The sequence below is a fragment of the Cyanistes caeruleus genome, chromosome 1 (genome assembly GCF_971803275.1).
Source record: "Cyanistes caeruleus chromosome 1, bCyaCae1.hap1.1, whole genome shotgun sequence".
NCBI lineage: Eukaryota > Metazoa > Chordata > Aves > Passeriformes > Paridae > Cyanistes > Cyanistes caeruleus.
The window spans coordinates 111,160,118-111,184,845 of record NC_141701.1 but is presented as its reverse complement, the minus strand read 5'-3'; the positions used below and the strand labels follow the sequence as shown (position 1 = coordinate 111,184,845).

At 41.3% G+C, this 24,728-nt stretch overlaps 1 protein-coding gene across 1 annotated transcript in view; it reads right to left on the bottom strand.

Annotated features, from left to right (window-relative positions):
- The window catches only part of TRIM71 (tripartite motif containing 71), a 61,351-nt gene that overhangs the window by 13,612 nt on the left and 23,011 nt on the right, over positions 1–24,728 (bottom strand). The window contains exon 3 of the mRNA XM_086850316.1: positions 6,120–6,287. Coding sequence (XP_086706442.1) covers positions 6,120–6,287 — 168 coding nt within the window. The remainder of the gene's footprint in view (positions 1–6,119; positions 6,288–24,728) is intronic.

The window sequence follows — 24,728 nt, the reverse complement described above, 5'->3', positions numbered from 1 at the left end:
TTTATAGACAGTTCTGAAAAGGTAAAACCTCTCACTGGTCACCAAACCAACACATCACCATCACTGGTTGGGAACAACAGCCCTCGACCGTTTCTTGCAAGTAAACCACAAGGAGACAAACAACACCTGCAAAGCTTGTTTTCCTTCTCCAAGGACTGTTTGGATTCCTCCTCATGATTTCCCAGGCCAGGGTGAGAAAGTTGTGTGACTTAGTTTCACACAGGCTCAAGCTAATGCCTGAAGCCTAAAAATCTCTTATTTGACCACTGTCCGTTCCCAGAACTAGCTATTGCTACCAGCACATTTCAGTTTTGAGTAAAAGGTGGCAAACAGAGTTGTATCAGAATGTGGGTGTCCTTTGCAAGCTCCCTTTAGGTGGACATCTCTGTGAGCTCCCCTTTATCTACATTTCACCACCTGAGGGAAAAACCAGTGATGATCTTGCTCCAGTGGCTATGGCAACTGATGGTACAACGTGAACCAATGAAGAAACCAACCGCAAGAGTCAGAAGTAGCAGGGTAGCATTATAGAACTTGGCCATACTTCTGGATATCCATGCTGACCACAGAGGTGCCCAAATCAGGACTTGCCATTTTTGTAGAATGGCAGCATTCAGTAATTTTTTGCATTTCCTGTCTTCTGTTGAACAATAGGAACTAGAGCCTCAAGTTATAAAAAAAAAAAATTCTATGATTTCATGTTTACCTAAATATTCCTATGGAATATTTAATGTTCTAGACTCCCAAGTTTTCATTAGTTCTGCTTTTTTAAATGAGAAAAAAAAAAAACAAACCAAAAAACGATCACAAACATAAAATGCTTCAGGAGAAAGAAAAACTGTTAAAAAGCCTGTGTACTGAAAAGCTGTGACAGATGTGCTGATGCCCTCACTGTGTGGTTTCTGCTGTCTGATACTCAAATCAAACCAGTCTGTCCACAGTTATGTCCACACAGCACACAGAGGCTAACTCAGGTCGGAAACAACAGGGGCTGTTAATGCAGATGCTGAGCCAGGATGTTAGATCACACCAATTCAGTCCAGGAATTTATCCAATTGAACAAACTGCAGCACAACACACCACAGTGGCAGCACCATGAGATACATTAAGGCTGCTTATGGTTTTGTACTGCAACTCATCAATGCTGGCTTGCATGAACATATTTGAAAAAGTCCTTAGGATTTTTTTATTCCATTCATCCATCCAAAGATGAGAGGGAAGTATAATTTTTCAGGCATTAATTCTGACATTTAAGTTTCCCAATCTCAAGTTTTCCAATAAAAGTGCAAACCTCTGGAGAGAAAATTCAAATTCAAAAGCAAATTTTGGTTCTACTGAGGAATTCTTCAGTATTTGAAGAGTTGAATGGATGACAGGTATTGAATAAAGAATATTAAATATACACTTTCCTACCTCAGTGTGTAGAATTTGCTGTTTAACCATTAAGGAATTTAAGACTAAGTTAGTCCTACTCAGAGGGAAGCAAACTGATGCTGAGATGTTTCTTCTCTGACAAACTCCTTTCTGGATTTTAAAAGCACATTAAATACAAAAAAATCCTGAAGGAAACTTTTTGGTATGTCTTAAAGTAGCCCTTTTCCACCAAATGGGAGGTGTTCCAGCCATAAGTGGATTGTTTTCAGTTCCTGAAGGCACAAAAAGATACAGAGGGCTGGTTTCACTGAACTTTTCCAGTTACTTATCACTGTGTCAAAGCAGGATAAAACAACCAGGACAGAACAATCTGTTGGCTTTCTCCAGCATCAAGAACTGGATACAAACTTCCTAATGTTCTTAGACTAGAAAAATTAACTGGAAGATCCTACATAACTGCAGAGAAAGGTACCAGGATTAAGAAGCTTAGCAGTGAATTTGCAGTAATATTGGTGGAGCTATAGCACAAATCTCAGATGGACCAATTTAAAGGTTTCGGTCTAATGTGTGTAAAACACTAAAACATCCTCACTTGAAGTTTCTCACAAAAATAATTTTAAAAGAAGCTTTGATGGAGGGCAGGCTAGAGGCCAGGTTTACTCATGCCAGATACATCTAAACAATCATTTTGGTTTGTATTGCAAGAACAGACTTTTTGCCTACAGTTTTAGGCAGAACAGTAGTTTGGACAGTGACACATGTCAAATCCATCTTCCCCAATAACCATCTGCTCATGTGCTGCACTGAGGAACTCACTGAAATACCACACAAAACAATGACTGAAAGTAGGAAGAAATTCAGCCTCTTGATATAAATCCCAGCTTTTGAAAAGCACACTTCATTTCAGAGTCTCAAACCTGCAAGCCTGACTTCAAAGCCATGCACTGGGCTGCCTGAGCTAACTCAATGTGACAACCCCAAAATGATCCCTCGCAGCCCAGCAGTGCCATCCTTCTCAGGTATCGGCCTCCCAGCAGCACACATCCATATGGCAACCCACAGGGAAGCTCCCACGGAAGGGCAGAGGCTCCAGGCAACAGATCAGCTTCCTCCTCTGGCCAGCCCAGCTTCTTACAGTACCCCCTCACCCCCTGTAAAGGTGCTAATCTATTTCATACCACTTCCCCCACAAATTTGGGAGGGAAGCTCCTAAGCCTTTCAGGATAGATAAGAGAGCAGCTCCCACTGTGTTCTGCACATGGCCAGTCTCACCAGGCAGTGAGATGCTCGCATGGTCAAGCACCCCAGCAAAACCAATTATAGCCTCAGCTAAGAAAAAATTCATTTTGTTTACCAATAAACCCCCTTTTTAAGACATCTGAGATGAACAAATTAAAATGGATTTTAACATGTTCACCTGGAAATTGACCCTAAATGAACACGAGCACCCAGTGCTTTAGTGTTATGCAAGTGCATTAGATTACATGCATACATCCATACATATATACAGTTACACACGTATAGATGTATTTTAAGAAGGTGACATTTTGAAGAAGCCATCTATCTTTCACCATAACAGATTTACGTTCAGTTTGTGACCTAGTCCTTGGAAAAAATTCTGAAAGAAGACAGCTAAGTGTGCACTTTCATGAGGTAAAACAAGGCAGCGGGACACGCTCCCCATATAGAACGGCAGCAGTCCTGATTCCTCCCACACCATTTATCCAGTGTCAACTTTGGCTTTCATATCACCCTGTGAATCAATCTGAGCCTCTGAAAAGGCTGGAAAAGTATCCCAGATAGGAGCATAGCTTTCTGCTGAAATAAGACAGAGTCCTACCAGCAACCCAGTTGGATGTTGCTGCTTCGTTCCCTGGCACCATCAATGGTCCTTGCAGCACTGCAGTGAACCAGCCAGGGGGCTGACCCAGCCAAAAAGTAAACCCACAGAAAGGCTTCCCTTTCAGCTGGATCAGTTCACCCCACAGGCACCAGTCCTCATGTTAGAGACAGGCTTAGGAATGCAGGCCAGGACCTCATAGCACAAGGAAGCATGGAAAGCCTTCCATTGCTGCAGAAATTTCACTCAGGAAAAACAAGCAAGCTTCTTGCTCTCAGGCTCGCTCTTTGTTACAGAGGACTTCCACTTCCTTGAAAAGTGAGGTTTGGACTCTTCTGGAGTGACAGACTACATCAGGCTTCAGTGGATCAAGAGGTTGAAATGTATCCCAACTCACAGGATTTTTTTTTTTAAGTCTGAAAAACAATCTTTCCTCCAAAGCCACAGGAAGAGCTTAAATAAACATTTCTTCCTAAAAGCCTTCAACTTTGGTTAACCAGATACTCTCCAGCCAGCTGACTCATGGCTTGATTTCCTCTCTCCTGTAATGCCCTTCAAATTCCACCTTTTCCCATTTACTCCCAACTACCCCTCCTCATCCATCCTCAGTGTCTCCTATCAGGGGAGCCATCACTTTCAGAGCCTATTAAGAAAGAGTTTATGGAACAGCAGTATGTATCAGTCCCACTAAGAAGTGTTACTACCACGTATTACTTTTCAAGCCTCTTAGAGCTCCAGTCATGTGTTCCTCATATTACAGCTTGTACTGGCATTCAATTCTCTGTTGACTATTTCTATACTTTTAACAAAACCACTCAAGCCAATTTCTTTTAATTTAGAGACTACTTATTTTAGAGTTTGTTTTGAATTCATGCTGACAAGCTGTCTCCTCCCTTGGATAAACATATAGCTTCACAGCCATATTGTCCCAAGAACAAGGAGAGCTCTGCTCCATGGAAACTTTTGAGTTGAGCACCTCTGCTTTTAACAGTATCACATGCTCTTCTGGCTGCTGCTGATGTTGGAGTAGCCGCCTTGGACTGAACAATTTTCCTATTCCTGCACACGCACACTAAGATTTCCACCCTGGTAACTTTATCACTGATCTGTGTGCTCACTGCTCTTCTTCTATGCAGTAGTCCAGATTAAAAACGCCATTAAATTAATGACACAGCTCAGTTCTTGAAAGCATGTCTCATTTTACAGATCTTTTACACAAGCTGCTCAGCTAGTACTTCCAAGACAGCCTCTTAACCTGGATGGGCTGTAGCCAGACCAGGGCAAAGCTGCATGAGCTAAGTTCAGTAGAATTGCTTGCTCAAGATACATGAGTATAGCCAGAACCACGTAACTTTTACCTGCACCATCAAGTAACAATCAGCTCATTACAGTGGCAGGAGCCTTCAGCATAAAAGCCAAAAAAAAGATAAGGGAGGAATGAGCAAAGTAAACTCACTGGGAAGAAAATCAGACACAAAAGCATTTATGCAATAGTAGCAGAGTGGTGTTCCATGATCTCCTGCTAGTTTCTATTCCAAAAAACAGTCCTTACATGATTTAGCTGTACCAGTTAGATGATTAAGAGCCCTGGAGGTCAAAAGCAATAATTTAATTACTAACAGGCAAGCCCTTGTCTAGGACAGCCTGGAGAAATCAGAACACCGCACCAGTGATGGTCTTTAAAGTAGTATCATTCCTTCCTTCTTGTCATTTTGGGGATGTGTGAAACATTTCAGTATGGATACTGCTGAAGAGCTTTGTAACCCAGTTTAAAACAGATCTTGGAAGACGCTATGTTTTCCAGGATTCTGCCTGAAGCTGGAGTGTAAAGTTAGCCATCCAGTGCCAAAAACTTGTTTACTGTGCTGGTGCAACAAGTTAACATCAGAAGTTGAAGGAAATGTCAACAACTGACTATTATCTATACCAACATAAACTATTATCATTCCACTGGTGCAAAGACTTAATGAGAGACCAATTAGTCGCTCTTGTTTCACCGAACAAGCTTAATTCCCTCATTTACTAGAAACAAGCAGCAAAAGGATGACAATGAGCTTTGGCTTGTTTTAATTATTGTTTGTACCTTGCACATGCCAGGGAAGCTCACCCAATTTGGAAAGTAAGTTAACTCCCTATCCAGAGTCTCCCTATAGACAAAGCTACTACTAATATAATATCAAACCTACCATTAGGTATTATTCAGTAAAAGTAAGTAATTCTACATATCACAGCAGTTTAATTCCCTATGAAAATGCCTTCTCTGGTTTGGAGCATTGTGCTACCTTCTTTCCAGCCCTTGCCAGGTATTAATAAATATATAATTATATAGCTATAAAATACAGCTGAGGTAGAACACAGTGATAGGCAGAGTGTGCATCTCTGTGTGCAGAGCAATCCTCACATGGAGATAGCTCTAGATCCTCTAAGCATGCAGGTTAAGGAATTTCACACCAATCCAGCAACTCATTAGTATTTTCTATTTGGTGGCAACACTGAAGACATAACAGGAGTCAAAGGTAGGCAGAGTGCTAGAAGCTATACAGGCAGGAAGATGCTCAAAGAAAGTCTCAGTTGTAAAAACAAAACCAGGTTTGGCGCTGCCAAACACAAGATCTTTCTGGAAATGCTTCACACTCAAGAGCATTTGTACAGAGCTTCATATATATTGTGATTTACATGACAGGATTATGCTGCAAGAATGCAAAACTCATATAACAGCACTTTTTATTTTCAGCTCCACCGCCACTTCTGTCAGAGATCTGAGAAAACAGAAGGAGTGAGAAGACTGACAGCAGAAGCAGAGAGCTTTTTGCCTTGACACCTTGCCCTGTAACAGACAAGCTGGGGGGGAGAGGGGGGAGAAGGAGGAGGGGGAAATAAAGTACACAAGTTGGGAGTATCTTACTTGAATAGCCTGTCGTCCTTGCTGAGCATCTGCCAGGAGCTGAATGGTGAGAGTCCTGGAGTCCTGTAGGGCATCTTGGAGGTAGATAAAGCTGTGACCCACATGTCGTCCCATGGTACATTCCCGACATATGGGGACAGAACAGGTATCACAGTAGAAATGCAGTACCTGGAAGAAGGAGAAAAAATAAAAATCTCACTACATAGAACAGAATCAAAAAGAAAACAGAGTCAGGATGTGTAAAAAAAAAATATTAAAAAATATAAAAAAATCCAAAAGCTCAACTGTAAAGGAGATGGTTAGAGGCAGCAGCAATGGGCAAAGAGTTCACAATAGTTTCTCCACAGCTATCCTTCCCAGTAAACTCCAAATCATGCATAACAGTTGGATGGAAGTGTCACTGTTTTCTTTGCAATACAATACTAGGAAGAGTGTCCGCATCAGCTCCTCTTAAGAGCGGAAGCCATCTGCCAACACTTACAGATTGGAGATGGCATCTATGGCAAGTTTCAGGTGAAGACTTTTCCTGCAAATACAAACACCCAGTTCTCTTAAATGGGCCATTCAATAATCAATACACTGGAGAGCTGCAACACCAGCACTCCCACTGCTCACAAGGGGAAAACCAACCATACATGCCAAGAATCATCCTCTTTTTTCAAAATATGCAAATTCCTTACGTTCAGGACAGCAACAATATTAGGCAAAACTCCCCCCTGCCACTTCCATCAACAAAGCAAAAAACCTTTGCTATGACAGTGTTTTCTATGCTAGTGATGCTTCGAGATGCTCGAGTTGGAAAACAAGACTGGAACTTTGTCATGCCCAATCAGAGCGTCTGAATGCTAGAGTGACCTGTGGCAACCACTAAATCCCCATTCTGCTCACAAAGCACTTCCAAACCCTGTATTCAAATCACAACTTAGACCTAGATGCTAGCCTAGAAAGCTGGATCCATTCATCAGCTGTAGCTGCTCCCATTCCATCCAGTAGAGGGAAGTAACACACAGAAACAGCAACTTTCCACGGAAGCCTGTTTTCTTAGAGGGAAGCAGAAATCAGCTCTAAGTTTTTGTTTCCAAAGATGCAAATGAAGGAGCACAATACTCCAACATAAGAAAGTTCCATATCCAAGTCTTGCTGCTAACTACACACACTATTTTTCTTACAGTGTAATAATCAAAAATGTCTATTACCATGGAACAGTACAATGGCACAAGGTTTCCTGTTAAGAACAACTTTTCCATCACCAGATATTTGAAGCCTACCTCAAAGAAAGAAGCAAGAGCAGAACAAAGATTGGGCAAGTGTTTGATATGCCTGTCTTCTCCCAGCTGTCATCCAGCCACTCCCGACTCCAGCTTGATATGGTGCTTAACATCCCCCTTTCCCTTCTCCCTCAAAAGCAAGGGGAAGGACAGGACAGGTGACTCCCTTGGATTGCCTGGGCTGCATAAAGTGACATTTTAAGCTCCTATAAGCGCAACAGCTGAAGTGGTATATGGATTAATTTCTCAAAGGGGTATGTGTGTGTTCCTGTGCACATGTCAGATTTTACTAAGATCTGCCTCTTTTTTTCCCTCTGAAATTAAATTTTGCTGTAGGGAAACTGGAACAAACTTACGTTTGCTTCTGTTCAAACACTAAACCCTCAAGCAGTGTCTCAGATTGCCATTTTCCCCAAGTGAAAAACGCCTTAGGTCTGAAATACATCGTTCAAACACATCGTCCTGCTCAACTAGAGGGATGCTTGTCCTTACACTGCGGTTGTCTAAATATGTATACAATGTTCACTTACAAACAAAATTCCTTTTCTGTTGAAATTACAGGGAATGTTTATTACATGTTGCTGAATAACTCCACTTAAACAACTGAGAAGTTGAGGGAGAATGAAAACCAAGACAAGGTATCAAGTTAAGTCATATGAATCTGATACACTTTTAAAAACATACAGCAGGGATTTGGGGCCTCAGTCAAGCAGAGCAGCTGAAAAGAAAATGGTGACCATATGAACAGAAGACCAGAAGCAAGTAAAATCTATTACTAGGTTACTATTAATACTCAATACCAGAAGCAAAAGCTCAGTCCACTCCTGCTGCAAGGTAACAGCAGCCACTGGGTAAAAGAGACACCCAGCTGTTCAAGCCAATGAAAAAAACCAAGCTTAAACTCTTCAGCTGCCTCCTGCCACCCACCAAAATGTGGTGGGAAACATCACTCCTGAATTTAGAATGAAGAGTGACAAGAGCCATATTCTCATTTAGGAAATTAGGGAGATTACACAGGACACGGCAGGGGAAGGTCTTGGGTAAGTACTACAGAGCCATTGATAAGGTCTTATTCATTTCTTTCTTAGTCAAACAAATAAAACAAAAAAGGTAAAAACAACCTAGATTTAAAAGAGAGAGCAAAAGAGTTAGCAAGCTTGGGCAAAATGAGGTAGATATGCTGGTCTGATCTCTATCACTACACTTCACCTTAAGTACACAGGAGGGGAAAATCACAAATGCACAGTCCTGTGTGCTCTCTGTGGGGAGGGGAGCTAGCCACCAGAAAAGCATTGAAGGAGGAGTCAGCTTCAAGGTGGACTAACAACTCCCCCAGAAACTCCTTTCTGGGCACAAAGACAACAAGAGAACCCCCCCAAACTTGGCTGGGGTACAAGGGCAGCTCTCCTCCTGTGGTCAGTGTCACACACACTGGTCAGGAGTGGCCAGCAGGCTGTACATCAGCTCTGCCCAGCAAAGGGGGCACGCTCCCAGAGAACAGAGCTGGGAAGTCTTTGGCTGTGCAGGGGGTTTGTGCCAGCTGGGCTGATGGGGCTTGGGCACAGCATCCAACTTGCCTGTGCTTGCAGCCACGGCCAGGAGTTTGTTGTTAAGCTCAAGCCTGCTCACATCCCAGTCCCTAGGTCATGGACACAAAGGTCACATACTGCTAGATTAAGTTTCTATGCCTGGTTCTAAACAGAGGGGGGCAGGGGGAGCCAGAGCTCCCCTTTCCCCCCATCCCTCAAACAAGCAACTCCCTGGGGGGGAAAGAAAAGGATAATCATACTGAGGATAGGTGTAGGACAATACACAGCTGTGTTCTCAGTTCAGAACTGATGCACACACAGCGCACCCAAAGCTGGCAGAGCCCCCCTTCGTCCAGTTTCAGCAATGTGAGATGGGCTCCCCACATCTCACTGCTACTGCAGCATCCCAATGCTCCCTCCCTGCTCCTCACAGGACAAGTAACAGGGCTGGTCTTGAAGTGTGGATGGAGTAGCAGGAGGGAAAGGAGGAATAAGACTAAGTCTTCCTTAGTGGACATCAGCTTAGACTCAGTTAAAAAATTCCACACCACCTCAAATAAACCCAAACCAAAACAGAAGCTCCAACAAAACAAAAAACCAAAACAAATGCCTCAAAGGAAAGTCCTAAAAATTCTCCCCCCTTCCCTATCTGAAGAGGCAGAGATGATACACCCAAAAGATCCATCAGGCTGTAAATTAACTAATGTCTGGTTAATTTCACTATTTACTCAAACATGGGAAAAAAACCTGGTTTATAAGCAAACACCTTCAAACATTGCTGGTTTTTCCAAACCACATGAATGCTCTGATGGGCAGCAAGAAAAGAAGTACAAAAGCAAAGACAGATTTCTCTTTTCAAAGAAATTTATAATCTGTGTAAATTGCATTTAATTAATTGTTTCTTTCTGTTGTAATTATTAAGTAATTAAGTTAAAATACCATTTTAAAGATAAAAACTAGTGCCCTACAACACCCTATCAGTTAGGGGGAAAAGATTAATAAGCAAGTTTAGGAGCTTTTATTTCTTTTTTAAAACTGTTCTACTACATTAATTAGTATTTTAGAATTTCCACCAGAACTAAGTGAAAAGAGAAATCAGAAGGAAGATGGGACTAGTTTTAGAGATAGTTAAAAGTGATTTATTTTAAAATAAATCAGCTATGGGTTGATTATTTCCCAAACAGGAAATATTTCCTGAATTGGTGGCATACAATTTTAGACACAAAACAATAAAGGGAGCCTACTTCAATTTAAACAGAATCAGTGAACCATGTTACAGGGCTATTCATCTTTTACAGCCACAGCAGCCCAAGAAATACAACAGCAAGGCCATAAATGTGATTGCTTCAGGAAAGGCTGTACAGTGCACCGTAAAAACATTTTACAACAGCAGGAATTCCTGGGTGTCGCTCTCCCCATTTTTTGGTCCATCTGCTTTCAAAGGGGGCAGGGGGATGGGCGGAGATGTTGTTAAACGTCCCCCGGGACTGCACAGCAATCAATCATCATCTGATGAATGGCCACTAAAGTTAAACCCTGACCCCACTCCACAATTCCCACACCAGCCCTTCTCTCCTCACTGCTGACCAGCTTCCAGCGTGCCCCCCCACCTTCCAGCCCTCACCAAAATTTCCCAAATACCAAGCCCCAGACAAAAGCAATGGAATGTAGTAGGGACCATGACAGAGGAGAATTCAGCAGAAACAGCATCTGAGGAGGCTTATCCTTACACTGCGTTTGAATAAATGTTCTTTCAGCAATACTCACGGTGCCCTTCTCCTCACAGCTTTCAAACACTTCATTTCTCTCACTTTCAGAGCACATGTGCATGCAAATGTACAATAAAGCATAGGAAATCTAATCACATTAAAAATTTGTTTTCTGTCATGACATTTTAGTATCTTGCAAGGATTTTATTTAAGCCTACAATGTTAAGAATTTGTACAAGGCAACAAAACATAAGGCCACATTATTTCTAAAATGAAAGTCTGATGCTCTAAAAAGCTACCCTGTAATCTTAACCAACAATAAAAGAAATCTACAGACAAAACATCTTGGTTTCTGCTTTTGGAAAAGTTTCAGTATGGTACTTATAAAGTTAACTTAGGCTGACTTTATGATAAAAACAAATTTTAAAAACCTTACTATAGTTAAAGTTTTCCATTACTAAAGGTGTTTTATTATCATGTTCCCTTGACAGTAACTCAAACACCAGTGGCTTTGTTAGGTAGTATGTAAGGCTTAGATGACTGAGTTTAGTATAAAGCAATTTTCCAATGAATTTTGGTCCTATTTCCTCAGCACTGTGGGGTTGTTTTTACCTTTTGCTTCCCTCCCTCCCTGAAGAAAAAGCTGCTTCCCTGCATGCAGAACTTCTTTTTTATAATTTTTTTTTTTTTTAAAAACAGTATACAAATTAACTAGCTCTCCTGAGTGGTGTAGAGTTTGAGACAGGTAATTGTTGCAGGTTTAAGCAAAATTAGGTAATATTTTTACTCTGCAGGAAACTGGTCTTTAGTTTTAGTCACTGACAATTTTTGACAACTTGACTCACACCATGATCAAAGTAGTATTTTAGGAACCCTAATTTTAAATTTGAGTGCTAAATATGAGGACTGAAGACGTGGGCGAACCACACGACACACATCAGAACTACAGGCAATTTCCCAGTATACTTTAAACATCTGGCACTCAGAGACACCAGTTAATGATCAAATTGCTCTTAGAACTTGTATTTTAACTTGATGCTCTGGTGTAGAAGGGGCTGGCTTAACACCCATCTTCCTCTCTGCACACAGTGGTAATGGGAAATTGCACACCAACTCCAGAAGGTCTCCACAGCAGAGAAGAGTTACTTCTTGAACTTAGCTCAAAATTGTAATTACAAAATTTCTACAAAAGCAGGGGCACTCTGAAGTGTCACAGCTGTATCCTACACAGGGCATGCAACATGCACAGGTAGCTGTACCAAGTGGCAACAATAAAATTAGTTTGCTATTACCTTCCTTTGCTGCTTGGATGAACAGAGCCAAGAGGTGGGTTTTGGCCCATTTAGAAATTCATCAAGTGCAAGAGGATCATTCAGCCCCCTTCTGTTAAATTCACCTTGATTTCCCTATCCCACCTGGAATAATAAAAGTCCAGCTAACAGATGACTTGGCTCATGCAAGTCTGTTTATAGGAAATAAAGCTGTAATTCCACATGCTTTTTTTCCAGCACTAGTGTTAATACCCTTCCTTCCCCACATGCTCCAGTGGGTTCTGTTCCTCGTTTCTCAGCCACACAGGTATCTCTTGGCCCAGCACATGAAGAGGGGAAGGAAGCTCACAAATAAAACCCCAAATGTGAAACCATACACAGCTCAAGGCTGTCCTTTCACTCCACAGTTAAACTGACAGCTACTCTGCAAGGAAGCCCTAAATCTCCCCTGCCTTGCTCTTATCTCCCTCCCTTTACTGATTCAGTCTCAGTGAAAAGATCTGGGTATCTTTACAAAAAGCATAAAATTCATTTTTGAATAAACTATTTTTATCAGCTGAGCCTGGGATCAGAAGATCAGTAGGATCAGCAGAGGGAAGGGGGAAGAACCCATAATTAAGGGCATAGAGACATTTGATGACAACTCTCTGGTACTTTGCCAACCTCACAGCTGGAAATCAGTGTAAATCTTCTCACTGATAGCATTCGTCTCAAGTTCTAGCTGGAAGAGAACAGTATCTAACTGGAGGTGAGTTAAACAGGCTGGTAAATTAAACAGACTACTATACCCTTAAAATTCCTAATGTTTACCTTCTTCTTTTCTCCTGTGATGTCATGAAGCCAGTAAAAACAGCCATTTATTTTAGAGAGGTGACAGCACTGAGTCAGTCAAACCATCCAGGCTAAAAGCAAAGATTTTTGAAAGACCATAGCCACATTAATCACTTTTGGAACACCCAGTAGGTATTAACAGTCAGCTGGGAGTGGAGCAGAGACCATTTAAGTTGCCTTTGCCAACACAAACAGCATTTACAAATTTAAATGGATTTGGGGTAGAAGTGACAATCAAGTTCCACTTCAGTCTGAAGGCCACATGATCACTGGAATGGTGTGACAACAGGCTGCCAGCCGGGCCAGGAGACAGGAAGTCACACCTTTGACAAAGCTGTTTTAAGGATCTGCTGGCTCCAGCCTACTACGAAATTGCATCCTCTGTGTTTTAAGTTAAAATCTTACAAATGAAACTTCATGTGATGCCTGCAAGCTTCTGGTTCCAGGCAGTCACCTGGCACTGCAGCTCTCACCTCTTCCAGATGCACTACGCCCCCATTGATCCACTCTGATTATGGAGGGAGCAGCACACCAGTCACTGGACTTTGCCCATCTCATCAGCTTTCTAAAAGCTCCTGGGTGCTAGGTAACTCAGTCAGCTGATCTAACTCACCACTCAGAGATTCCAGTTACTGATGGAGAGGGCATCTTGCTTCCAACTTAATTCATTGGTCCAATTCTTCCTAAACAGGGATAAGCAAGGCTTAATACTATTTTATGTTAATACTGAGGTGATGCAGGTATAATTATCCCACAGTGGACTATTGTTTAAATAGTACATAGTGGCAAGTCGACTTCAGCAATTTTCTTTTAAGTTGTCTGGAGTTTTAAAAAAAAAAGAAAAATCTATATTTTGTTTTTTAAAAAGTCACAACATCTGTTTCAACACGGAAGCAGGTAAAGTAGCCAGTCTAGAGAAAGATGCAATGCTATCAGTAGCTAGTAGATTACTCAGCCCAAGATAAGTCACAGCTCTTTCACAGATTTCAATAGGGGAGACCAGCCTGTCCTTCAACATACAACTCATTAGCTGTTTAAATGCAGCTTCTGTGCCAAATCTGCATGACATGAGTAGCAGCAGGGTGGTCTTGGCACAGGGGACAGTGGGTGGATCTAAATATTCAACAGTTCAAGCATGCAAGCTAATAAATAGCCTGCTGTGGTAGCTGAGAGTGGGTCAGGACAGTTCTACTTTGAAGCCCATCTGTCCAAGGCACTGCTGTCAGTGTCCCTGCAAATCCTCCACTGAGACTCAGTAAATCCTTCAGCTCTCTGAAAACCAGAGTGTCTTAAAGTTCTGATCCAAAGCTTGGCCATGATTTCAATGATGCTGTAAAACAGCAACAGGTTGACAACTTCTTTGCTATTGCACAAGGTGTTTTGTGTTTTGGAGAGAACCAAATGTTAACATCTCTATAAACTCCTTATGTAACATGTTCTCCCCTTTCCCACACAGAGTAAGAGCTTTTGAAAATTTTCCTTCTATGCACAGAAAGGGTTGGACTAAGAATCAGGGTACACACAAGGCTCCTGTGTCAGCTCTGTGACCACCATCAGTACAGGCTTCACCTCTCAAAATCCATATTCCTCAAACCCATGCTGTTCCCACACCAGTGTGGAAAACACTTTCTCCGTTCAGGTCCTTGGCAACTGTTGATCTCCACATGGAAATATGACAGCAAGGATGCCATTATATGTCTTGCAACCAAATAGAAAGTTTTTGTCTCTTAATAAACCGGAGACAAACCTTATTCTTTTGGAAGGGAGTGGGAAGAGAAGCAAACAACCCTGAAGTTCCCAGATTTCACTCAAGGGCAGCTAGTCCTCATGCTGAGGACAAACCAATTGAGAAACAACATGTTAAGCAGATGGGTTGTGCGCAGTTTGACAGAGATTTCCCTGATCCCAACACAAACAAGTCTTGAGTAGGATTCATTCTTATACAACTAGTCTCTAGGCAATCCACCACTACCTAACAAAATTCACTTTGATGCAACTGATTCCCATCAATATTGTCAGAGGGCTTCTCTGGGGGTCAGAAAACCTCTCAGGCTAGATGTCTTAAATTCAAAATATTCAGCTGCTAGGGAAAAATTTGGTATGAGAAGAAAGAACACATTTATCCAGATAAACTTCTGCTTTATCTGTTTGAACTTTGTGATAGGTTCTACTTCAGGGGTTTTTCTGGGCTTTTAAAAAAAAATTCATTTCATTTATTTTGGGGCAGGGCTTGGACTGTTTTTTCCTTTGTTGTTTTTTGGTTTTTTTAAAGCAGTTCTAGAAATCTTGGCTCAGAAAAGTATTTCTTCAGAACACGAGTTTGGACTTACTCTTTCACACGGTGTAATGCTTCAACTACATCATCTAGTACTCATTTGCTACAAGGGAAAAAAAAAAAAGATTGAAAGTATGTATTTGAAAACTCCCACAGCTGAAGCACCACATGAATACCCTGTAAGTCAAACTGCAGAAGCTGGGCAATACTGAAAAACCAAGTACTAGAAAACTAAGCAAGCATGAATGCTGAGCCCACTTTGCAGCTTTGTTGTCTCCTTGCTTCCCCCCTTGCTTATGCGGCCTTACTGACAATCACAGAGGAAAAGCACAGGAACCCCGAGTCAAAACCATTAGTAGAGAACAGTGCTCAAAAATTTATAAGTTTTAGATAAAGTTTTTGCATGTTTACAGTTTTAGATAGTTTTTACATGGAAGTAACATGAACATAAAACCAGCAGTAGGTAGCAACTCAACGTGTTTAATCTCTAATCTTCAGGTACATACATATTATTTAGGGGGGTTTATCTCTGTACTGATTACTTGTTCAAGTAACTTTAATAACATTACACCATCTCTACATAATTTTGAAAAAAGCTTCTTATACATTTTAAAAGGAATATTTGTGTTAGGAATGAAGACAAATGCATCTCCACATAACTTGTACAAGACACTGTCCCTCCTTCCCCTGCTTCCCCGTATCAGCTCTCCAGAGAGTGACCCATGGGAGTGAATATCCCCGCAGAGATAGCACAGCAATTACCGATGGAGGATTAGGCTGCTTGCAATGAGAACTAGACTTTTACATATGCAAAGCATTAAATACCCCTATCAGGTTTAAATTTCGTTTAAACTTCCATAGGATTGCTATGGTTCTGTTTTTATGTGCAGTAAAAGCAAATAACAATAAAAGCAATTTACCCATTAGGACATAAGCCAACCACCTGGGATACTAGAGGAAGGAATTCCTCCTCCCTGCGTTTTCTCAGTGGTAAACTTCCAGCTGGCCAAGTGTGCAAAGCAGAATGGGGAAGGGGTAGAAAGTGGCATCTTTTCTCCTCTCCTCCCCACCCCAGGCCAGCATTAGGCTCTGGGTACTGCTGCAGCCCCAATATCTAACAGGAACAGCACGGTTCTGCTGTTCCTCCCACTTCTGCCTCAAATCTCTGTCTTTAGGGAAAGCTGTAACAGGAACAGCCATGGTATTGAACCCCCACAGCAGGAACTGTTAAATTTTTTCTTCTTTAATTGTGAAACAATCCATTCCTATTAAACAAGTCCAGTTACTACCAGTGCCATATGCACATCAAACTCAGGTCAAAGTGAATATGACCAACTATAGCCTTTTATTAGGAAATACAGGCAAGACGGTTGTCTGGGAAAAATGACATATAAACCCATTCCAAGTGTTTTATACTGCAATGTTTTTAGTTATTGCTTATGTGGAACAGCTTTTGTGGAAAGCACAAAGGCAGCACTGAACTGGCCCATTCTGTACTTTGCCTTACCTCCTCTGCTTTCCTCTGTCCTAAAAAGTATTTTTACAACAACTACCTACCCACATATGAAGTCCTTATAGAATAGGGCATTTAAGGGAACTTCCTTCTTCACCAAAACAGCCAATGTGAACATTTGAAAGGTATCTTCAAAAGACATTCAAGTTCTACCCCTATACCATCATCCTTTGAAAGACTAACACACCAAAAATATGCAAGTGTAAAATTTTTACTAGCTTAAGTGCACATGTTTCAGAGCAGGAAAAAAAATTACAACATGTTGAGGTTTCATTTGGGATCCCTCATAAACGAGGAATCTTAATTAAGGAAAACCAAATTTGGATGGCATTAAAAGACAAAATTGGTTTGCTTCAAATCCAGTAGTTTCTGGAAGTGTATTATTATAGGCTTCCTTAGCTAACACCATCAAATTGTAGCATCCACGTCAAAAATAATCATTATCTGCTCCCAGCACAGGGCTTGGCACATACACTCGAGTATCTTATTCAGAGAAACAATGTTGTCCTTGAGGACTAAAGCTATGCTGCTTGGAACAGATTGTCAGACTGCATTTGTCAGATTAATACGCTTGTTACAACTCCTTTTAATTTTAAGGAGGATTATACAAATCACATTTTATGAAAGACTCCTGATGCAAGTGTTATCCTATGGGTGCTAGTGCACTATTACTTCCAACTGAACTCTAGTATTTAATGTTTGTTTTGGAAGACCTAGCTGTCTTAACAGCCACAGGGCATTTCAATAATCATATAACAAACACTACTGCAGGTTACTCTTTAATCCCTTGTGAGTGAATGAGTAAATTCTTGTCCATCTATCATATAATTACACAGCTCTGTAGTTACAGCCAAAAAAGGTACTGTAAATCATAAAGGAAAGACATCTAAGAATAAGAAAAGCTGTTCCAGGAAGTCAAAAGTGTTTGCACAGAATAATTTTTTTCTCCATCACCATAAAAGAACATGAACAACAGAAAATTTCTGTTAACAAGCCATTAAGACAAAGTGAGAGAATATTTACTTATATATGAAAATTTAAATTGTCCACCAGGACTTGTCTTAAGTGTGTCTTTATTTATCCCCCTTTACCTCTCTGACAACAGAGCAAAAGCAAAATCTCTGGTTTTGAATGAATGTCCTAGTCTGAATTCATTTGGGATCCCTCATAAATGAGGAATCTTAATTAAGAAAAACCAAATTTGGATGGCATTAAAAGACAAAATTTGTTTGCTTCAAATCCAGTAGTTTCTGGAAGTGTATTATTATAGGGTATAGTGTATATTAGTGTATATCATATACAGTGTATATATTACCCCCCACATACTTATTTCCAAGAGGATAAAACACAGGTACAAACAAGTTTAAAGCCCCTCTTCCCCCAAGTGTTCTTTGTTGATTGTGGGAGGTTTTGGGTTGGTTTTTTTTTTAATCCCTGAAAATGTACTTTCAGCATTTCTGTCGTAGACTTAGGAGCTGCACAGTTTCCTATTCTAATAGCCTTTTTCTTAATGGAGAGGGCTTCAGATTGCTTTCCTTCTGAATTTGGGAATGCTGGAAAGTGATAAGCTTTCCAGGATGAATATTCAAGTAAGTGGAAACTGACAGCATGGTTTGGGGACTCCTTCAAAGTGCAGGACAGATGTGAGGTGCCTACAGATAATAACACTAATAACTACACTTTGTCACTGTGCCATAGACACCATCCTTGAGTAGTAGATTCAGTTTGGGGAGAATGAGGACAATCTTTGGTCACAGTCAAGGTTTAAGTTATGATTGATAGGCACTATTTTTAATCCATGTGCTCCTGTGGGGCAAGTATACAGTGTGGCATTCCTACGAACACCAGAACGATTCTGCTAAGGAGCATTACAGCTTTGGTCTAACCAAACTTTAGCAGTTTGATGCCACCCTGTCATGGCTCAGAGCACTGTGTTTCAAGGACCTTTTTAAGAATTTAAAAGCATTCTGAATTTTTAAAATGCTTAAATACTTTGAGTCCCTCAGTGAAAGCACCAGTTATTTCAATTGAAGCATCCACAGTTTCACATTCCACTAGCTTTAGATTGCTTCTACATTGTGCAGGCAAGTTAGCCTTATCCTAAACTTTAACTGTAGCCTTGTTTAAGCTTTAAATCAGGATACATGTAAGTATAGAAAGCTTGCTCAAATATCAGTGAAGGGAAGAAAAGGTATCCAGGCTGAACTAGAGGGAAATATTTGAATGTGATTCACTTTACCAAAGGAAGAAAGAAGAGGGAAGGGATGGCTGAGAAGGTTAAACCTTTGCCCAGTTCTTGAAAAGAAAAATACACATTGCTCTTAGTACAAAACAACAACAAAAAAATCCCCATCTACATTTTCTTGTGACACAAAAATTTTAAGAAAGTTAAATTCCAAGTTACAGTTCAAGTGCAGCATAAACACCTAAATTAGACATTTCTGACAAGGATCAGCAGGACTTTGATGCAAGTTTAGGTACATGAACTAGCCAAAAGGCTGGGTTAACACAAGGTATGGTCTCATACACCACACACATATCCTGAGGGAGGAAGTGGGTAGGCAAGGCAGAAGAAATTTTATTATCTGTGCACAATCAGCAGGTTGTGTTTTTATGAACGCTCTTGTGTACACAAATCTTGCGTGTTATACCACGATCATTAATTTTTTATGTATTGCCAAACTAGTCCTGCGTGTCCCCTGTTTACCAAGAAGCAAGTATGAGGAGGTCATAGATTAGGTTTATTCTCTCTAAAGAGGAAAAAGCCTTTCTGCAATCCAGGCACAAAACATGCTTAACCAGATTTCCAAGCACACGACAATTAAACTAGAGTCAACCCTGCTTATCAAATGAGTTTCAATTAAGCTACCTGCCTTCCTCCAGAAGATTCTTTTATGTACTACTTTCTCCCCAAGATAGTTATGCTGAATTAAAAAACAGGAAGGCTTTTGGACAGTGCTATCATGCAGTTCTCTTGGCAACTGTGCACAGCATTAAACACCATGCTGGTTTCCTAAATTTGAAGTAGTTAATTTAAATTAAGACACAAACGAGCACTGGGACAGTGCAATGGGTGTGTGTGATTAAGAATGCAAGGGAGAATTTAAACTCCAGAAGCTCACACAATCACAGGTTTCAGGAAAAGCTGCGTTTCTACCTTTGTTCTGTACCAAAAGGTGAACTTGTTGCACCCCACACACCACCTTTGCTACTAAAGTAAAGGCAGCAGCTTCAAGAGCCACACACAGGCAAGTACCTCTGGGAGCTGCCTGCCAAGACAGACCTACTGCATCAGGAACATCACTTCCTGTAACACTGCTTTCAAGTAATAACCAGACCCACTGATTCACTTAAGATTTAATGAGATTACAGCTTGAGGTGATTTGACTGGAAACCATAAAAGTTTTAGGAGCCCATCTGCTCTGCAAAACTAACCTCTCACACACAGGCCCGGGTATGAGCTGACCTCTGAGAGCTGCAGCGTAGTTCAGGCAGGAATGAGTCCAATGGGCGCTTGTGGTGGGCACACAGACCAGGCAAAACAAGGGATTTGCACTTTCAGGCAAAGAGGAGCTTCCATATGCATCAGTACACTCCAGGGGGAGCTTCCCAAACGATCAGCAGTCTTTTCATTAAGAAAAGAAGAGTCACCTCAGGGTGCTTTCCCCACCATTATCACACCATTAACAGCAAATGCAAATGGTACTGGCAATGGTAGCAAAATTACCGGTATTGCAAAAGCCTAATGCATTATTCACCTTGTGTATACACCAAAAATCCATGACTAAATACTCTCGAGGAGCGCTGCTTTTTTTTTGGGGGGGGGAAAGGAATTTTCCAATCACAATAAAGGGGGGTACATCACCACTGGTTTCCATCTCACTTTACACTTCTTTCAATTCCCTAACCCACGACAAGCATGTTTTCAACAATCAACTGGTCATTTTTTTCCTGTATTTCCCAGTATCAGAACAAACATTCACTTTCATTCCAGTGAAAAATTAAATATTTGAGAGATTGAGGGTAGAATGGAGGGGAAAGAACTACTGTTTTTCCTCTGTTCCTTTCCAGAGACATGTGAAAAAGCAGCATTTCACTAAGACTGCTGTTAACGTCCTTTAGATGTGAAAGCTGGGACAAATATTCACATTTTGTTATTCTAAACCTGACCTTGGTTAGTTGTGGAAGCATCAGACAGCTGTATTTTGCAGCATAAGAAGTAGGTGCTGTTATTTTTCCTTCCCCTTGAAGGCTGAGATGTTTTGTTGTTTTGTTCTCACTTCAGTAACAGGCCTCAATATGCAAGTTACATCTGGAAACAGACAAAAGCCAACTGCCCAGCAGTATTGGAAAATTAAAACATTGGGTCAGACTCAAACGGACTAGGAAGCCAAAGGTCAAAGCAGCATTAAATCATTAGTTTCCCAGCTGCCACCAAGGCATGGAGTTGACCTTTGATTTTGTAAGAAGTGGTCCAAGCAATTTTCTGGTGGCAATATGGGCAATCTGGCACAGTGGAATATTATCCTTGAAAGGGGTGGGTGGGAAGGAAGAGTTTAAGGTCTTGCAGGCAAATATTAAACTAATTTTAATCTCTCTAAACCAAATTTTCACTGTGAATCTAAGTGCAAATAATTAATATTAAATTATCAAGCTTTAAGGAAAAGACTCCAGCATTTGAAACATTCAAGTGTCTTTTAATCATATAGCAGTAAGAACAAGCAGAATTTAAGAACATAATGAATTCACTGCAGAGAATACTAGAATATTGAATTTTTTTTCTGGGATGAGTTCAGTTTTTAGAAATTACACTTTAAAGAAGTTTACTTAGTTGTTTGTTTTGTTTTTTTAAACAGTACATCTGAGTTAGAGCTCATGTTTCCTCAGATGAAGGACTCAGAACAACACTTTCAGTCTACCTTTACCCCCACTACTTTTTTACTGAGGTAGGACAAAGTAACCAACTGGCCTCCACTTTCTTTCTCCAGCTTCTCTGATCTTAAACCTCATCTACTACTGCCCTCTTTTTCCAGCTGGTCCTTATAAACTGCTCAGCTGAATGTTGGCACTGTAGGTGCAGAGTCCTGGTCTGGCTGCTTCCAAGTTCCTAGAAAGGGTTTGGTTTTATTGCTGCTTGGCAAAGGGCAGCACAGGTATCAAAGGGGAGTCCGACCGACCAAGGGACACTCGAAGAGCATGTCTGAGCCTCCATTAGCAGCTGAGCACACACAGGGAAAACCAGTTTGCATGCAGTCAGCTGCTCAGGTATTTCTAGGTGGATTTAAGACATTTCTATGTGTATTTAAGCAACTTCAAGCAATTTCTTTAGTCTAAAAGGGTCACACAATTGATGTGTTATTGCCGGGGCAGTACAATTATAAGCTGTTGTTTCCCTTTGTGACAACAGCACAAGTTTTCCAAACAGAACTTAGAGAGCTCCCCATCCTATGTCAGTGTCCCAGGATTATTCACTGCCAGCTCTTCATGTGGGAAACTAAACTACAGCAGATACTTTAGGCATGGACTGAGTTGTATATCCACAACCTCTGATGAGGAAGGGGGAATAAGAACATTTTCAGAGAACAGTCATTTGGTGCTAGCAACTTCAGTAAAATACCTCCCTGTGCTGTAAACCACATGGTAAACTGTAAACCAGTTGGTCAGGGTTCTTTCATATGCAATCACTGTTTTCACCAGCAAGGTGAAAAGCACACCATCTTTAAGATGTACCTTAGTGGATAAGGATGAGCAGAACCACCTCTCCTCCCACACCCCTTTTTTTCTAGGAGAGATTTGTGATCATGAAGACAGCACAAATATAGCATATTCTGAATATATGGACTGCTACAGACAGTCCACTGAGCTAAACCACTCTGTTAAGACTTCTCTCTTCAAAGGGTGTAACAATCTCAGACAAGTGAAAGAATATTTAAATCTGTTTTAATAACAGATACTACCAATAGAACGCTGAAAGAAACACACCGGTAATTGCTTGGAGAAAGCAACCTCAAACTTAATCTGCTTGCCAAATCAAAACATACAGATGGCACCAATCTTAATCCTTTCTGCACTCAATTCAGGTACCACTGAAGGAGTAAAACAAGTAACCAGAAGCCTTCTGTTACAGAAGGCACACATTTCTCATCAAGACCATTCTGAGAAAAACACAACTGATTTTTTTTTCTTGGTTAGTGTTCTGGTTTAATCACACAAACTCAAATTCACTGCTGACACAGAAGAATCACCCTCACTTCATGCTGCCTGAATGTGCCCACTGCTTCCTAGACAGAGGATAGGTTCTACCACTGTGCATCTTCCCTCCAAAAGAGAAAATCAAAGCTTGCATCAGGTCTGCAAGCTACTTCAGTTAACTCTCATGGCTGTTGCTGTACTGCCTTCCATGGTTCCAAGAGGAGTTTAAGACCATAGAATCACAGAATGGTTTGGGTTGGAAGGGGCCTTAAAGACCATCTAGCTCCAACCCTGCTGCCATGAGCAGGCACACAGCTTCCACTAGACCAGGCTGCTCAGGGCCCCATCCAACCAGGCCCTGAATGCTGCCAGGGATGGGGCATCCACAGCTTCTCTGGGCAACCTGTGCCAGTGCATAACCACATTCTGAGAAAAGATGTTCAGAGCATAAAAGAGGCCTTGCTTGAAATAGCTCTTTCAAGCATCTCTAGTTTTAAAAAATAATTCTCATATAAACAGGCCAGTTATCAAATTACACTGGTTTCAAACTGGAAATAAGGCTATTTCTGGATATTGGGATACTGCACTGACACAGCTTCTGCCAGAAAAACTTAGAAAATCTAGCTACTTGGGACACCTTCTTACCTGAAAAGAGAGTTCTGTTTCTTTGAGCTATAAATGAGACTTGACAATGCCCTAGAATTCTTTGGGGGTTCAGGTGTACTCCCTGGACCAGAGTGAGGAGCCAAATGCTGGACTAGCACTGCAGCTAGTCAGTCATGTGCTCTTCAGCGGAAGATGGCATGGGAGTGGAATAAGGTGTGAATCACGCAGGTGTGACTGACTGATCGGCCCTGATCCTACCTCAGCCCTATTCTGACTGCCATGTGAAACTGAAAAAGATCTTCTCTGCTTATACTGTGTGGGGGGAAAAAAAATTCCATTAAATTTTCCATGAAAAAAAAAAAAAAAAGTTCCATATGTTAATGGAACTGGATGCAGGACTTCGAATTTAAAGTGGAAAGACACCTTGTGTCTTGAAACCATTCACAATAAACTCCTGGAGAATCACCACTGTCTTTTTTTTTTTTTTTTTTTTTTTGCAAGCATGTAGTCTCAATGCTGAAAACAACTGTATGCATGCCCACACAGCTGAAGCTTTAGAAACAACTCAATAGACTTTATTTTTCCTGATCGAAAAGGCTAATAACTGCCAAGACAACCATCAAGATAACACATGAAAAGAGAAGACTGTTATGCAACTACCCCCTTCCACACCCCAACTGAAGGGGCCCCATCTGATATCAACCAATGGCAGTAAGGGACCTTGTAGCCTTCTACAAGGAAGCCTGAGGAAAAGGAAGACAGACCTTTGGAGCTGGAACGGGGGGAAACAAGAGGCCTCCTTCTGTGGCTGCACATTCCTCCTCATCTTCGCTACTGCGTCCCTTATCACTAGAGCCAGATGCTAAGGGAGCACAACAGCCAGCAGCAGCAGCAGCCAGGGACAATAGCCTAGATGTTCGGGTGTGGTGGCCAAGAGCTGCTAAAACCTACTTAATGCAAGGTCTTGGGCATGGCTGAAAGCACCCACAGCCCACGGGATCTTCTGAGAGGAGAAGCAGGAAAGATGTACAGCTCCCTCCACCGAGCTCCAACCCTCACATGCACAGTGTCAGAGCTAACAGCCTGAACCTGCCTTCAGTGCAGGCCATTTGTTTTGCTTTGTCCATTACCAAGCAGACAACAGACCTGCTTCCACCTTCACAGAGGTGTTCTTTAGAAACACCTTGCCTAACAACACAACAAAAATGATGCCAGCAAAGACAAACACGGAGCTTCCTCTGCTAGCAAGTGTCCTGTATTATCTCAGAATTCTTGCCCCCAGTTTCTTTGTGACAGCAAAATGCTGCTTTGTGATGTGGCCTTTTTGCTTGGTCCTATCGCACAGCTCTGGGAAGAAGACATTACAAGCCATCATAGTTTTCTTACTGGGAAAACAGTCCCACAAGACTTCCTCG